General features: G+C 43.2%; 1 protein-coding gene across 2 annotated transcripts in view; it reads right to left on the bottom strand.

Moving 5' to 3' along the window:
- Positions 1–22: 22 nt before the first annotated feature.
- atrip (ATR interacting protein) overlaps positions 23–16,437 on the bottom strand; it is a 23,041-nt gene continuing 6,626 nt past the window's right edge. Inside the window, exons 5-6 of one of the 2 annotated variants that reach the window (XM_070441523.1) lie at positions 1,420–1,595; positions 23–89 (exon numbers count right to left, since the gene is read on the bottom strand). In XM_070441523.1, coding sequence (XP_070297624.1) covers positions 1,525–1,595 — 71 coding nt within the window. In that variant the 3' untranslated portion in view covers positions 23–89; positions 1,420–1,524. Of the gene's footprint in view, positions 90–1,419; positions 1,596–5,668; positions 5,788–16,437 lie in introns of those variants that run through there. The other variant, XM_070441524.1, reaches the window with a different exon arrangement.

Below are 16,437 nucleotides of genomic sequence, written 5' to 3'. Positions count from 1 at the left end.
TAACTCACCTTGATGATGAGGGGTTGAAATGTGTTAAACGGGTCTGAGTGAGTCACTTCCTGTCTGCCGCTGGACTGTTGTTTTCCAATCTGAACACAAAACAACATCCCCAGTCAGACGGCCTAACTAACATTCACACTGGCCCAGTCAGAACGGGCCTAACTAACATTCACACTGGCCCAGTCAGACGGGCCTAACTAACATTCACACTGCCCAGTAGACCGGGCCTAACTAACTTCACACTGGCCCAGTCAGACGGGCCTAACTAACATTCACACTGGCCCAGTCAGAACGCGGTCCAACTAACATTCACACTGGCCCAGTCAGAACGGGCCCTAACATAACATTCACACTGGCCCAGTCAGACGGGCCTAACTAACATTCACACTGGCCCAGTCAGAACGGGCCTAACTAACATTCACACTGGCCCGTCAGACGGGCCTAACTAAACATTACACACTGGCCAGTCAGACGGGCCTAACTAAACTTCACACTGGCCCAGTCAGACGGGCCTAACTAACATTCACACTGGCCAGTCAGAAGGGCCTACAACATTCACATGGCCCAGTCAGAACGGGTCCTAACTAACATTCCACACTGGCCCAGTCAGAACGGGCCTAAACTAACATTCACACTGGCCCAGTCAGACGGGCCTAACTAACATTCACAACTGGCCCAGTCAGACGGGCCTAACTAACATTCACACTGGCCCAGTCAGACGGGGCTAACTAACATTCACACTGGCCCAGTCAGACGGGCCTAACTAACATTCACACTAGCCCAGTCAGAACGGGCCTAACTCAACATCACACTGGCCCAGTCAGACGGGCCTAACTAACATTCACACTGGCCCAGTCAGAGGGGCCTAACTAACATTCACACTGGCCCAGTCAGAGCGGGCTACTAACATTCACCACTGGCCCAGTCAGAAGGCCTACACTAACATTCACACTGGCCCAGTCAGAACGGGCCTAACTAACATTCACACTGGCCCAGTCAGACGGGCCTAACTAACATTCACACTGGCCCCCAGGTTTCCCAAGGAAAACGGGCCTAAACTAACATTCACACTGGCCCAGTCAGACGGGCCTAACTAACATTCACACTGGCCCAGTCAGACGGGCCTAACTAACATTCACACTGGCCCAGTCAGAACGGGCCTAACTAACATTCACCCCCCCCCCCACCAATGACTACATTTAAATGTAACAGATGGCACTTGTATCCTTGAGACATGGCTTGTCGTCATAGTAATGGAGAGGGACTACAAGCCATGACTCAAAATACACATTTTCTTAATCACACCAAATTAGAAGCTTTAATTATGTTCCATCTCTCCGTAACACAATGTTTTTTACATGGAAGGAGCAGGTAGGAATGTGATTATCCATAGTCAATCAATTAGCCAATCGTCCGTACCGTCTCTGAGGTGTCCTGGTCCGGAGGTCTTGCCTGGCGTTGACCTAGAGGGCAGCTGGGCACCAAACYTCTCCTTGGTGATGAAGGCTGTTCCTCCAGGGATGGCTACACAGTGAGGGCTGCTGCTGGCACCACCCACACCCTGCAGCAGGGCAGTAGGACCAGACAGACTGGGACTGGAGAKGAGGGAGGGTGAATGGGAAAAGACATAAGATTTACAGTACCTTTCAGAAAGTATTCAAAGCTCATGACTTTTCCCCCACATTTTGTTGTGTTACAGCCTGAATTTAAAATGGATTAAATTGAAATTGTGTGTCACTGGCCTACACACACACACACAATACCCCATACGTTCAAAGTGGAATAATGTTTTAGAATTTTTCTAAAACGTATAAAAAAATGAAAAGATGAAAGGTTTGGAGTCAATAAGAATTCAACCCCTTTGTTGTGACAAGCCTAAATAAGTTCAGGAGTGAAAAAATGCTTAACAAGTCACATAATAAGTTGCATGGACTCACTCTGTGTGAAATAGTGTTTAACATGATTATTCAATGACTAACTAATTTCTGTACCCCACACATACAGATAATTGTAAGGTCCCTAAGTCGAGCAGTGAATTTCAAACACCAATTCAACCACAAAGACCAGGGAGGTTTTCCAATGTTTCAAAAAGAATGGCACCTACTGGTAGATGGTAAAAAAAGCAGACATTGAATATCCCTTTGAGCATGGTGAAGTTATTAATTACACTTTGAATGGTGTATCAAAACACCCAGTCACGACAAAGCTACAGGCGTCCTTCCTAACTCAGTTTCCGGAGAAGAAGGAAACCGCTCAGGGATTTCACCATGAGGCCAATAGTGACTTTAAAACAGAGTTGAATGGCTGTGATAGGAGAAAACTGAGGATGGATCAACAACATTGAAGTTACTCCACAATACTAACCGAAATGACAGAATGAAAAGAAGGAATCTTGTACAGAATGAACATATCCCAAAATATGCATCCTGTTTGCAATAAGGCATTACAATAAAAATGCAAAAAATGCAGCAAAGAAATTAACTTTAAGTCCTGAATACAAAAGCGTTATGTTTGGGGCAAATCCAACAACACATCACTGAGTACCAGTATTCATATTTTCAAGCATGGTGGTGGCTGCATCATTTTATAGGTTGTACTTATTTGTATTTATTATGGATCCACATTAGTTCCTGCCGAGGCAGCAGCTACTCTTCCTGAGGTTTATTATGGATCCCCATTAGTTCCTGCCAAGGCAGTAGCTACTCTTCCTGGGGTTTATTATGGATCCCCATAATTTCCTGCCAAGCAGAGCTACTCTTCCTGGGTTATTATGGATCCCATTAGTTCTGCCAAGGCAGTAGCTACTCTTCCTGGGTTTATTATGGATCCCCATTAGTTCCTGCCAGGCAGCAGCTACTCTTCCTGTGGTATTATGATTGCCCATTAGTCCTGCAAGGCAGCAGCGTCACTTCCTGGGTTTATTATGATCCCCATTAGTTCCTGCCAAGCATAGCTACTCTTCCTGGGGTTTATTATGGATCCCCATTAGTTCCTGCCAAGGCCAGCAAAATTAAGGCCGTTTATACAATTTTAAAAACATGACAATACATTCACAACAGATTTCACAACACATTAAGTGTGTGCCTTCAGGCCTCTACTCTTCTACCTCATATCTACAATACAAAATCCATGTGTACGAGTGTGTGTGTGTGTGTATGTCTGTGTCTCTTCACAGTACCAGCTGTTCCATAAGGTGTATTTAAAAAAAATCTGTTTCTACTGCTTGCATCAGTTAACTGATGTGGAATAGAGTTCCATGTAGTCATGCCTCTATGTAGTACTGTGCMCCTCCCATAGTCTGTTCTGGACTTGGGGACTGTGAAGAGACCTCTGGTGGCATGTCTTGTGGGGTATGCATGGGTGTACAAGCTGTGTGCCAGTAGTTTAAACAGACTGCTCGGTGCATTCAACATGTCAATACCTCTCATGAATATAAGTAGTGATAAAGTCAATCTCTCCTCCACTTTGAGCCAGGAAAAATTACATGCATATTATTAATGGTTGCCGTGTTGACAGTGCTGTTAGGAAGGCAAAGCAGCGCTTTATTATAGACAGACTTCTCCCCATCCTAGCTACTGTTGTATCAATATGTTTTGACCATGACAGTTTACAATCCAGGGTTACTCCAAGCAGTTTAGTCACCTCAACTTGCTCAATGTCCACATTATTCATTACAATATTTCATTGAGGTTTAGGGTTTAGTGAATGATTTGTCCCAAATAAAATGCTTTTAGTTTTTAGGACTAAAAACTAACTGAAACTAACAGCAGCTCTTTGTTAAGTGTTGCAGTCATTTCAGTTGCTGTAGTAGATCAGTTATACTTGGATGTGTAGGGTCGGCGTTTATTGTGGTCATGGCATGCCTAAGTTTGCTAATCTTCCCAATGAAAAAATCATTAAAGTAGTTGGCAATATCAGTGGGTTTTGTGATGAATGAGCCATCTGATTCAACGAATGATGGAGCTGAGTTTGCCTTTTTGTACAAAATCTATTTTAAGGTGCTCCAAAGTTTCTTACTATCGTTCTTTGTCATTTATCTTTGTTTCATAGTTTAGTTTCTTCTTCTTTTTATTCAGTTTAGTCACATGATTTCTCAATWTGCAGTACGTTTTCCAATCGGTTGGGTTGCCAGACTTATGCCATTCCTTTCGCCTCATCCCCCTCAACGATACAATGTTTCAATTCCTCATCAATTCACGGGGATTTAACTGGTTTTGTCATTTTCTTAATGGGTTTATGCTTATTAGTAACTGGAATAAGTTATTTCATTAATGTGTCAAGTGCTGCGTCTGTTTGCTTCTCATTACACACCACGGACCAACAAATATTCCTTACATCAATAACATGGGAATCACTACATAACTTATTGTATGACCTCTTATACACTATATTAGGCCCAGCCTTTGGAACTTTTCTTTTCTTAGATATGGCTACTATATTGTGATCACTACATCCAATGGATTTGGATACTGCTTTAATAAAGCACATTTCTGCAGCATTAGTAAAGATGTGATCGATACATGTTGATGATTTAATTCCTGTGCTGTATGTAACTACCCTGGTAGGTTGACTGATAACGTGATCCAGGTTACAGGCACTGGTTACAGATTGAAGCTTTTTGTTGAGTGGGCAGCTTGATGAAAGCCAGTCAATATTTAAATCCCCCAGAAAATATACCTCTCTGTTGATATCACATACATTATCAAGCATTTCACACATGTTATCCAGATACTGACTGTTAACACTTGGTGGTCTATAGCAGCTTCCCACCAGAATGGGCTTGCTTAGGTGAGGAGATGAACCTTAAGCCATATATTTAACAGTATTTAACATGAGGTCCTCTCTAATCTTTACAGGACTGTGGTTCCTGGAATATAAAACAGGCAAACACCTCACGATTGGACATTTCTGTCTTTTCAGTAAATGTTATAACCATAATTGCTGCCCACTGTATCATCAAAGGTATTATCTTAAGTGTTAGTTTCAGAGACAGTCACGAATATGATGTTATCTGTTACTGAGGCAAATATTGACTTCATGAACTTTGTTTCTTTCAATTAAGCTACATATGTTTACGTGGGCTATTTTTAACACTTTTCTTGGGATACTTGAATTGTTTTTCATTGCTTACTAGGAGCTTTAGCCTAGCAGTATCGACATGCTGCATGCTATTTATATGTTAGTGCACGGGTGACTTGCACAGAGGGGACTCCTCCTAAGGACACACTGCTCAGTGATAACAGTGAAAACTGTTCATAGGCACAATGCTTACTGGCATCTGTACGGATCACAAGAGGCATTCAGGGAGTAAAGAGGGACATAATAGGTTTACTTACATTGTGCTTCCAACACCCTGGGATAAAGCTAACTTTGCTGAATGCATATCATGATCAGTGGAGACAAGGTAGGGTTACTTGGCTGGACTTGGTCTGAATACGTCAATGTCTACACAGCTTATAATGGCTGTGAAAGGATCGCAGGAACCCAATTTAAAAAAAATAAACAATAGAGCTAAGCACAGGAAACATCAGGTTGTGTGACAGTGTGTGTTTTGGTCCTGTTTCTGGTTGACAGGTGTGTGTTTGCAAGTACCTGTTTCTGAGTTGCTACAGGTGAGCAGGTGTGTGTTTGGGTACCGTGTTTCTGGTGACAGGTGTGTGTTGGGTACCTGTTTCTGGTGACAGGTGAAGCACTGCTTTTCCTTCCTTTCTCTGTGTTCTGTAGTTTAGTCTTTCATCTCATTCATCTCAGCCTCTTTGAGTGCAGCTCAGACAGCAGGGACTGCACCTGCGGACACATCAAGAAGGAAACAGATTGGACTTTACTGTCCATTGTACACACGGATGTCAAACGGAAACTTGTATGCTGCTTTTTTTTTACAACCCTCGTAAGACACGAAACAGAGGTTGTGTAGGTTGGAGCGTTAAATACAGACAGACAAACCATTGGGTTAGATCGTCATCAGAAACCCATTTGGGATGCATACAATATCAGCCAGAATGGATGAGAAAGGTTCCATGTAAACCATAAAGCAGTGGCTCATCACTTGTGTCAGACATGTAAATAACCATTCAAGTAAAGGATGAGATACTCTCCACTGTAACACGGGGGTCAGTGTGCTGCTAACAGTTTAGCTCTCCAGTGTAACGGGGTCAGTGTGATGCTAACAGTTTAGCTGCCTCCACTGAACGAGGGTCAGTGTATTCTAACAAGTTTAGCTTCCTCCACTGTAACGGGGGTCAGTGTGAGCTAACCAGTTAAGCTTCTCCACGTAAACGGGGTCAGTGTATGCTAACAGTAGCGCCTCCACTGTAACGGGGGTCAGTGTGTTCGCTAACGTTAGTTCCTCCATGATAACGGGGGTTCAGTGTGCTGCTATAACAGTTTAGCTTCCCCCAAATGTAACGGGGTCAGTGTGTTGCAAACAGTTTAGCGCTCACACTGTAACGGGGCGGTCAGTGTACTGAACCAGTTTAGCTTTCCTCCACTGTAACGGGGGTCAGTTCGACTACCTGCTACAGTTTAGCGCCCTCCACGTACGGTGGTCAGTGTCTGCTACAGTTTAGTTCTCCACTGTAAGGGGGTCAGTGATGCCTAACAGTTTACGCCCCTCCACTGAACTGGGTCAGTGTGTTTAACGTTAGCTTCCTCGATGTAACGGGGGTCACTGTGATGCTAACAGTTTAGCCCTCCCACCTTAACCCGTGGGCAGTGTGCTGCTAACAGTTAGCTTCTCCACTGTAACGGGGGTCCCCAGTGTGATGCTAACGTTTACGCTCCTCCATGTAACGGGGGTCAGCTGTGTGCTAACAGTTTAGCCCTCCACTTAACGGGTCAGTGTGTTGACCTAACAGTTTAGCTTCCTCCACTGTAACGGGGTCAGTGTTGGTTGCTACCCAATCAGTTTTTGCTTCCTCCACTTATAACGGTGGTCAGTGTGCTGCTACAGTTTAGCTTCCTCCACTGTAACGGGGGTCAGTGTGATTGCTACATTTGCGTTCCTCACTGTAATGGGGTCGTGTGCCTGCTAACAGCTTACGCTTCCTCCACTGTAACGGGGTCAGTGACAGTTAGCTCCTCCACTGTAACGGGGCGTCAGTGTGTGCTAAAGCTTTAGCTCTCTCCACTGTTCCGACTCGAACCATTGATCCTTGCTCCGCAAACACACGTGACCTCTCTGACAACCGATACCAACGGGTTGAGCCAACCGAAACGTACCTCTTGGAGCTTCACCCGGACAATTTCAAGCTAGACTGTGCAGTGGTGAGCTTAGGGTACGTTCTTAACTACGATCACATACGGTTGCCAAAGTTCTTGTAACTATGCAAAAGAAGGACCAGGTTTCCCAGAAAATCCAGGCTGGATGATTTCTGGGACTATATGTCTGTATTCCCTCCTGATACTAAAATTACAACCAGATTTCTTGGGGAATTTGGGCGAAAGTTACCGGAATTGTTCAAACACTCGGTTCGGACTCGCAGCAGATAGTGTGTAAAAGGTAGGTTCGTAACACATTGGGTTTGAATAGTCGTACGTATCAAAACAGACTTGGACGTCTACTTCTTTGAGAGCCTTTCCTTCTCGCTCTGAGCGTCTCTCTCTTCTCCTTCTCCAGGGAGCGATGAGCCTGTCCTATTGGCTCCTCTCTGCTGGCGAGACTGAGGCGTCCGCAGAATCTGATCGTCTCGTTCTTCATTCAGGATTCTCCTCCTTCTTACTCCTTTACTGGAAACACAACCACCATCACACTGTCGATATTCCACACTGTACTTATTTGGTTATGACTAGTCCAAACCATGATATTGAGCATGGCTGCATGAGATTTCTTAAAAGTAACTAGCCAATGCGTGAATATATTGTCAAGAGACTTTCCGATTAGTTTCACACTCAGCATATCAGTTTACTACCACTTTTCTGGAGGTCTGCTTGTTGGCTTGCAGTTGCTTTAAATGCTACCCAGCGTCATTCTTCGACTGATTGTCTGTCCCTGCAAAACAAAGTCAAAATAATTCTGTCAGGAATGGAAGAACAAGAGGAAAAATATTTCTGTCAGGAATAGAGAGAACAAGAGCGAACAAAATATATTCTGTCAGGAATGGAAGAACAGAGGACAATATATTCTGTCAGGGAATAGAAAAAACACAGAGGTGAAAATATTTCTTTATTTTTTTACTATTTTTAGCTCGGTAAGGATAATCATAGTGAAGACATCAAACTATGAAAATACGGAGGTCTGATTTCATATTATTAAAGACCCAGATAGCAATGAAAGACCCAGTTCTACTAAAAAACTGGAGGCTTACACTTCAATGTTTGATTGCAAAAATACTAGCCGAAATGCTGCATCAAATTAAAAGGGTTTACCAGGAATATGTTCTTGCCTATCAGACAGGTTTTTATACATGGCGGATACATTGGAGATTCAATCATACGACAACTAATAGAAAGTATAGAACATCATGAAACATATAGATCCAGGAATGGTGTTATAGCGGTTTTGAAAGGCATTTAATAAAGACTGGATTTATTTATAAATGCCAATTTGTTTTCCAATTTCGGTGATTCTCTAGTAAAATGGGTAAAAAATAATGATGTAAAACCCCAGGTTTAAAACAGAAATACGGGCTACTTCTCAGAGAGTTTTTTAATTGTCATCATGTTTGACAATCTCCTGGAGGGGATGGAAAGCTCTCAAGAAATGCCATATCACAGTCTGCCGATATGACAGCCAGCAAGAGATTCCTCGCTGGATCCCTTGCTTGTGTATTTAGAGAGAGAGTGGGGGTGTGTGTGTAGTGGTGCCCACCTGAAAACCGTATTAGCAGAGCCAATTGCACGGACTGAGGAGACAATGCCACCCGTCTGATGCAGACTCTGCTTGCAGACGTAAAGAAGAAATCCGTTACTGCCCTGCCCACTTCACGTTGCTCACAGCAGAGGAAACGCAGTTCTGAAATACATCAGAAAGCGTGAACTTCTTGCCTGAAGTTCCATACACGCGTAGGCATACATATTGGACGCAGAGTACACTGCAAGATCCTGTCTGCTGCAGAGAGTCAACAAGGCTATGTGTCATCATACCGTGTCTGCCACTTGCCTGATGAGGGCAAGGATCTGGCAGTCTGGGAAGTACATTTCCAAGCAGGGCTTTAGGATGGCAGATGCCAATATGGCATGTCGTGCCAACATATCTCATCAGCACCTGGTGGAAGGACTTTGTGGATCTGAGGCTTCCTGTTGCCTCCACTTGCTCCATTAATCCGCACCCATCTTAACATAGACTCTGAGCTGCACTGTCAGCATTCCCAAGCGTTTGAGTGGTCGTTGCACTCAAAAGACGCACGTGCGATGAAAATGTGTCCATGGAAAATTCAACCTTGCGTAGCTTTGAGCTGCATGGTTGATGTTCCCAATAACAATGAGTGACAGCTTGAGGCAGTGATGGTAGAGTGTGATGTTGCAACATGGATGACAAAGAGTCCGGAAGAGCCTCGATCACAAAAGTCCTTCACCAGGTGGCTGATGAGTATCTTGGCAAAACGACTGCACATATGGCATCTCCATCCAAAGCCTTGCTTTGGAAAATATTTATTCGCCAGAACTGCCAAGATCCTTGGGCCCATCAGTCCCAGGTGCGCGAGACAACGGTAGTATGACACCATAGACGCTTGTTGATCTCTGCACCAGACAGGATGCTCTTGCAGTGTACTTGGGGTCCAATAATGTATGCTACGGCGTTAATGAGGTATCAGGCGAATCTCACGCTTTCTATGTATTTCAGAGAACTTCGAGTTTCGCTCTCTGGAGCAACAGTGAAGTGGGCAGGGCAGTACGGATTTCTTCTCTGAAATCGTCTGCAAGCAAGAGTCTGCACATCAGACGGGATGGCATATGCTCCCTCAGTCCGTGCAATGGCTACTGCTATATGTTTTCAGGCTCTACCCTCTCTCTCTAACATACACAACTAAGGGGGATCAGGAGGACGCTCTTGACTGGGGCTGTTCATATCGTGCAGACTGTGATATGCGCCATTTCTGGAAGACTACCATCCCTCCAGGAGATTGTCAAACATGATGACAATTAAAAACCTGCCTGAGAAGTAGCCGTTATTTACTGTTTTTAAACTGGGTTGTATCAATTATTTTTTACCCTTTTATAAGAGAATCACCCCGAAATTGAAAAAAAATTGCATTTGAAAATAAAATCCGGGCAGTCTTTATTATAAATCCCTTTTCAACACCCGCTATAACACCATTCCTGGCTTCTATATGTTTCCATGATTTGCTTATTATTTCTATTAGTTGCGTATATATCTCCAATGTAATCGTCCTTAAAAAAAACCTGTCTTGACAGGATGACCAATTCTGGTAAAACGCCTTTTAATTCTGAGTGCTAGCATTTCGCTAGTATTTTTGCATCACAACATTGAGTTGTACGAAGATGCCCTCCAGTTTTTTAGTTTTTTTTTTATTAACTGGGTCTTTATATTTGCATACTGGGTCTATGTTTTTAATAATAGTGGAATCAGACCTTCGCGTCATTTCATAGTTTTAGTCTCACTATTTATTTACGATGTAGAAAAAAGATAAATAAAGAAATATTTTACACTTGTTTTGCTTTCCTGACAGATATATATGTCCTCTTGTTTCTTCCAGTTCCTGACAGAATATATTTTGTCCTCTTGTGCTTCTTTCCTGACAGAATATATATTTTGTCCTCTGTGTTTTCTTCTCTGACAGAACTGATATTTTGCTTTTGTTTGCAGGGAACAGACATCAGTCGAAGACTGAGCGGAGCATGTTAAAGCAACTGGAACCCAAACAAGCAGACCTCCAGAAAAAGGATAGAAAACTGATATGCTGAGGTGTGAAAACTAAATCCTGGAAGTCTCTGACTCATATATCCATTGCTAGTTTACGTTATAGAAAATCTCAGCAGTCATGTCAATATCATGTTTTGGCTAGTCAGAAACCAAATAATACCAGTGTGGAATATGAAGTGGTGTTGGTTGTGTTCTCCAGCTAAAGGAGGCTAGAGGAGGAGATCCTGATGAAGAACGAGAGAGTCAGAGTGCGCGGACTCCCTCAGGGTCGCCCAGCAGGAGAAGGAGCCAACGACGGCTCAGTCCTCCTGGAAGAAGGAGAAAGAACGCTCGAGCCGAAAGGAGAATAGAGCCTCTCAGAAGGTAAACGTCCAAGTTCTGTTGTTTGATACTGTACGTATCAACCAATGTGTTTACGAAACTACCTTTTACACACTATCCGTGCGAGTCCGAACGAGTGTTGAAAAATTCGGGTAACTTTCCCCAAATTCCAGAAATCCTGGTTAGTAATTTTCAGGGGTGGCAGGTATCAGGAGGGAATAAGCATATACTCCAGAATTCCTTCCAGCCTGGATTTCTGGAAACCCTGGTCCTTCTTTTGCATATGCTTACAAGAATTTGCACCGATGTGGATGTAGTTAAGACCGTACCCTAAGCTCACTCACAGTTGCTTGACAATGTCGGCTGGGTGAAGCCTCCAAAGTACTTTTCGTGGCCTCAACCCGTGGTACCGTATGTCCAAGGAGGACGAGTCACGTGTGTTTGCGAGCAAAGGATCAATGGTCGGAGTCGGACATGGTGAAGGAAGCTAATGCCTGTTAGCAACCCTGACCCCCATTAAGTGAGGAGCTAAACTGTCACTGACCCCGTTAACGTGGAGAAAGCTAATGTTGTTGCCAGCACACTAGACCCGCCATTACAGTGAGGAAGCTAAACTGTTAGGCATCACACTGACCCCGTACAGTGGAGGAGCTAAACTGTTAGCAGCACACTTGACCACGTTTATAGTGGAGAAGCAAAACTGTTCAGCAACACACTGGACCCCGTTACAGTAGAGGAAGCTAAAACTTGTTAGAACACACTGACCCCCTACAGTGGAGAAGCTAAACTGTAGCAAGCACAACTGGACGCCCCGTTAACAGTGGGGAAGCTAAACTTTATAGCATCACACTGACCCCCGTTACAGTGGAGAAGTAACTTTAGCAGCCACTGACGCACCGTTACAGTGAGGGCGCTAAACTGTTGAGCATCACACTCCCCCGTTAACAGTGAGGAAGCATAAACTTTAGACACACTGACCCAGTTTACCATGGAGGCGCTAAAATGTTAGCCAATCACCTGACCCCGTTACAGTGGAGGAAGCCTAACTTAGCAGCAGCACACGCACACCGTACAGTGGAGGCGCTAAACTTTTTTAGCATACACTGACCCCCGTTACAGTGGAGGAAGCTAAATGTTCAGCAGACACTGACCCCCCGTACAGGTGCGAGGGCCTAAACTGTTAGCACCACTGACCCCCGTTACATTGGGGGAAATAAACTTTAGAGCACACTGACCCCCGGTTACAGTGAGGAAGCTTAAACTGTTAGCAACACACTGACCCCGTTACAGTTGGAGCGCGCTAAACTGTTTAGGCATACACTGACCCCGTTACAGTGGAGAAGCTAAACTGTTACGCATCAACACCACATGGAAGCAACTTTCATCACTGCCCTTACATGGAAGGAAGCTAAACTGTTAGCATCACACCTGGACCCCGTCTACATGGAGGAAGCTAAACTGTTAGCATCACACTGACCCCCGTTACAGACGAGCTAGTGATCACTAAGTAAGTGGAGGTATCTCATCCATTACTGAATGGTATCTTACATGTCTGACACAAGGATATGAGCCACTGCTTTATGGTTTACATGAAAACCTTTTCTCATCCATTCTGGCTGATATTGTATGCATCCCAAATGGGTTTCTGATGAGATTGCTACACATTGGTATTGTCTGTCTTGTATTTTAACAACCTACACAACTTGTATTCCGTGTCTCACGAGGGGTGGTAAAAAAAAAAGCCAGCATACAATTCGTTGGACATCCGTGTCAATTGGACAGTAAAGTCCATCTTCGTTTTCCTTCTGATGTGTCCGCAGTGCAGTCCCTGCTGTCTGAGCTGCACTTCGAAAGAGGCTGAGATGACATGAGATGAAGACTAAACTACAGAACAGAGAAAGGAAGGAAAGCAAGTGGCTTCACCGTCACACAAACAGGTACCCAAACACACACCTTCACCAGAAACAGGACCCAACACACACCTGTCACCAGAAACAGTTACCCAAACACACGACCCTTCACAAAACAGGTACCAACCACACACCTGTCCACCAAAAGAAACAGGTACCCAAACACAACCTGTCACATCACCTGACTTTTTCCTGTGCTTAGCTCTATTGTTTATTTTTTTTAAATTTGGTTTCCTGATCCTTTACAGGCATTTAAGGCTTGTTTGAAGACATTGACGTATCCAATGGACCCAAGTCAGCAAAGTTACCTACCATTGTGTCTCACTGATCATGATATTATTTTCAGCAATATGTACTTTACATCCCAGGTGTTGAAGACACAATGTAAGAACCTAATTTATGTCCCTCTTATCCCTTGAATGCTCTGGATCCTACAGTATGCAGTAATTCATGTGCCTCTGAAACCAGAGTTTCACTGTTATCACTGAGGCAGTTGTGTCCTAGGAGGAAGTCCACTCTGTGACCACCCTGCATAACATAAATAGCAATAGCATGTCTACTGGCTGCTAAGCTTCCTAGTAAAGCAATGACGAAACAATTCAAGTATCCCAGAAAAGTTTAAAGAGCCAACGTAACTATGGTAGCTTAATAAGAAAAAGTCATGAAGTCAATAATTTCTAGTAACAGATACACTTCATTATTCTGACTGTCTCTGAAAACTCACTTAGATATATCCTTTGATGATACAGGGCGCAGCAATACATGGTTATATCATTATTGAAAGACAGAAATTCCAATGGTGGAGGTGTTGCTGTTTTTATTCAGAACCACTTTCCTGTAAAAGATTAGAGAGGACCTCATGTAAATACTGTTGAAGTAATATGGGCTACAGGTTCATCTGCCTCACTTCAAGCCCATTCTGGTGGAAGCTGCTATAGACACCAAGTGCTAAAATGCATATCTGGATAACCTGTGTGAAAATGCTTGATAATATATGTGATATCAACAGAGAGGTATATTTTCTGGGTGATTTAAATATTGGACTGGCTTTCATCAAGCTCCCACTCAAGAAAAAAGCTTCAAACTGTACCCAGTGCCTGCAACCTGGTTCAGGTTATCAGTCAACACTACCAGGGTAGTTACAAACAGCAAGGAATGAATCATCAACATGTATCGATCACATCTTTCTAATGCTGCAGAAGGTGCTTTATTAAAGCAGTTATCCAATATCCCATCGGATGTAGTGATCACAATATAGTAGCCATATCTAAGAAAAGCAAAGTTCCAAGGCTGGCCCTAATAAGGTGTTAAGAGGTCATACAGTAAGTTTTGTAGTGATCCTATGTTATTGATGTACGGAATATTTTGTGGGTCCGTGGTGTGTATGAGAAGCACAGACGCAGCACTTGACCATTAAATGAAATAACTTATTCCAGTTACTAATAAGCATAAACCCATTAAGAAAATGACAAACAGGTTAAATCCCGTGAATTGAGAGGAATTGAAACATTGTATCGTTTGAGGGGGATGAGGCGAAAGGAATGGCATAAGTCTGGACCCAACGATTGGAAAACGTACTGCATATTGAGAAATCATGTGACTAAACTGACTAAAAGAGAAGACTAAACTATGAAACAAAGATAAATGACAGAACGATAGTAAGAAACTTGGAGCACTTAAATAGATTTTGTAAAAGGGGCAACTCAGCTCCATCATTCGTTGATCAGATGGCTCATTCATCACAAAACCCACTGATATTGCCAACTTTTAATGATTTTTTCATTGGGAAGATTAGCAAACTTAGGCATGACATGACGCGCAATAAACGCTGACACTACATCCAAGTATAACTATCTACTACAGCAATACGAAATGACTGCAACACTTAACAAAGAGCTGCTGTTAGTTTTCAGAATGGGTTGCAAGGATAAGTTGTCCTAAAAACTAAAGCATTTTTATTGGGAACAATCATTCACTAACCCTAAACTCAATGAAATATTGTAATGAATAATGTGGACATTGAGCAAGTTGAGGTGACTAAACGCTTGGAGTACCCCTGGATTGTAAACTGCATGGTCAAAACATATTGATACAACAGTACGCTAGGTGGGAGAAAGTCTGTCTATATAAAGCGCTGCTTTGCTTCCTAACAGCACTGTCAACACGGCAACATTAATAATATGCATGTAATTTTTCCTGCTCAAAGTGGAGGAGAGATTGACTTTATCACTACTTATATTCATGAGAGTATTGACATGTTGAATGCACCGAGCAGTTCGTTTAAACTACTGCAACACTTGTACACCATGCATACCCACAAGACATGCACAGAGGTCTCTTCACAGTCCCCAATCCAGAAACAGACTATGGAGGCGCACAGTACTACATAGAGGCATGCCTACATGGAATCTATTCCACATGCAGTTAACTGATGCAAGCAGTAGAAACAGATTTTTTTTATAATACACATTAATGGAAACAGCTGGTACTGTGAAGAGACACAGACATACCACACACACACACTCGACACATGGATTTTGTATTGTAGATATGAGGTAGAAGAGTAGAGCCTGAAGGCACACTTAATGTGTTGTGAAAATCTGTTGTGAATGTATTGTCATGTTTTTAAAATTGTATAAACGGCCTTAATTTTGCTGGCCTTGGCAGGAACTATTGGGGATCCATAATAACCCCAGGAAAGGTGCTACTGCTTGGCAGGAACTAATGGGATCATAATAACCCAGGAAGAGTAGCTGCTGCTTGCGAACTAATGGATCATACTAAACCACAGGGAAGAGTAGCTGCTGCCTCGGCAGGAATAATGGGGATCCATAATAAACCAGGAAGAGTAGCTACTGCCTTGGCAGGAACTAATAGGGTCATAATACCCCAGGGAAGAGTACTGCTGCCTTGCAGGAAATAATGGGGATCCATAATAAACCCAGGAAGAGTAGCTAGCCTTTGGCAGGAACTAATGGGATCCATAATAACCCCAGGAAGAGTAGCTACTGCTTGGCAGGAACTAATGGGTCTAATACTAACCAGGAGAGTAGCTGCTGCTTGGCAGGACTAATGGGGATCCATAATGAACCCAGGAAGAGTAGCTGCTGCCTTGGCAGGAACTAATGTGGATCATATAAATACAAATAAATACAACCTATAAATGACTGCAGCCACCACCCCATGCTTGAAAATATGTAATACTGGTACTCAGTGATGTGTTGTTGGATTTGCCCTAAACATAACGCTTTTGTATTCAGGACTTAAAGTTAATTTCTTTGCTGAATTTTTGGCATTTTTTTTAATGCCTTATTGCAACAGGATGCATGTTTTGGAAATATTTTATTCTGACAAGCTTCCTTCTTTTCAACTCTGGTCATTTAG

Source organism: Salvelinus sp. IW2-2015, unplaced genomic scaffold, assembly GCF_002910315.2.
Source record: "Salvelinus sp. IW2-2015 unplaced genomic scaffold, ASM291031v2 Un_scaffold4181, whole genome shotgun sequence".
Lineage (NCBI taxonomy): Eukaryota > Metazoa > Chordata > Actinopteri > Salmoniformes > Salmonidae > Salvelinus > Salvelinus sp. IW2-2015.
The sequence above is the reverse complement of the archived record's forward strand: the minus strand, read 5'-3'. Positions and strand labels throughout refer to the sequence as shown.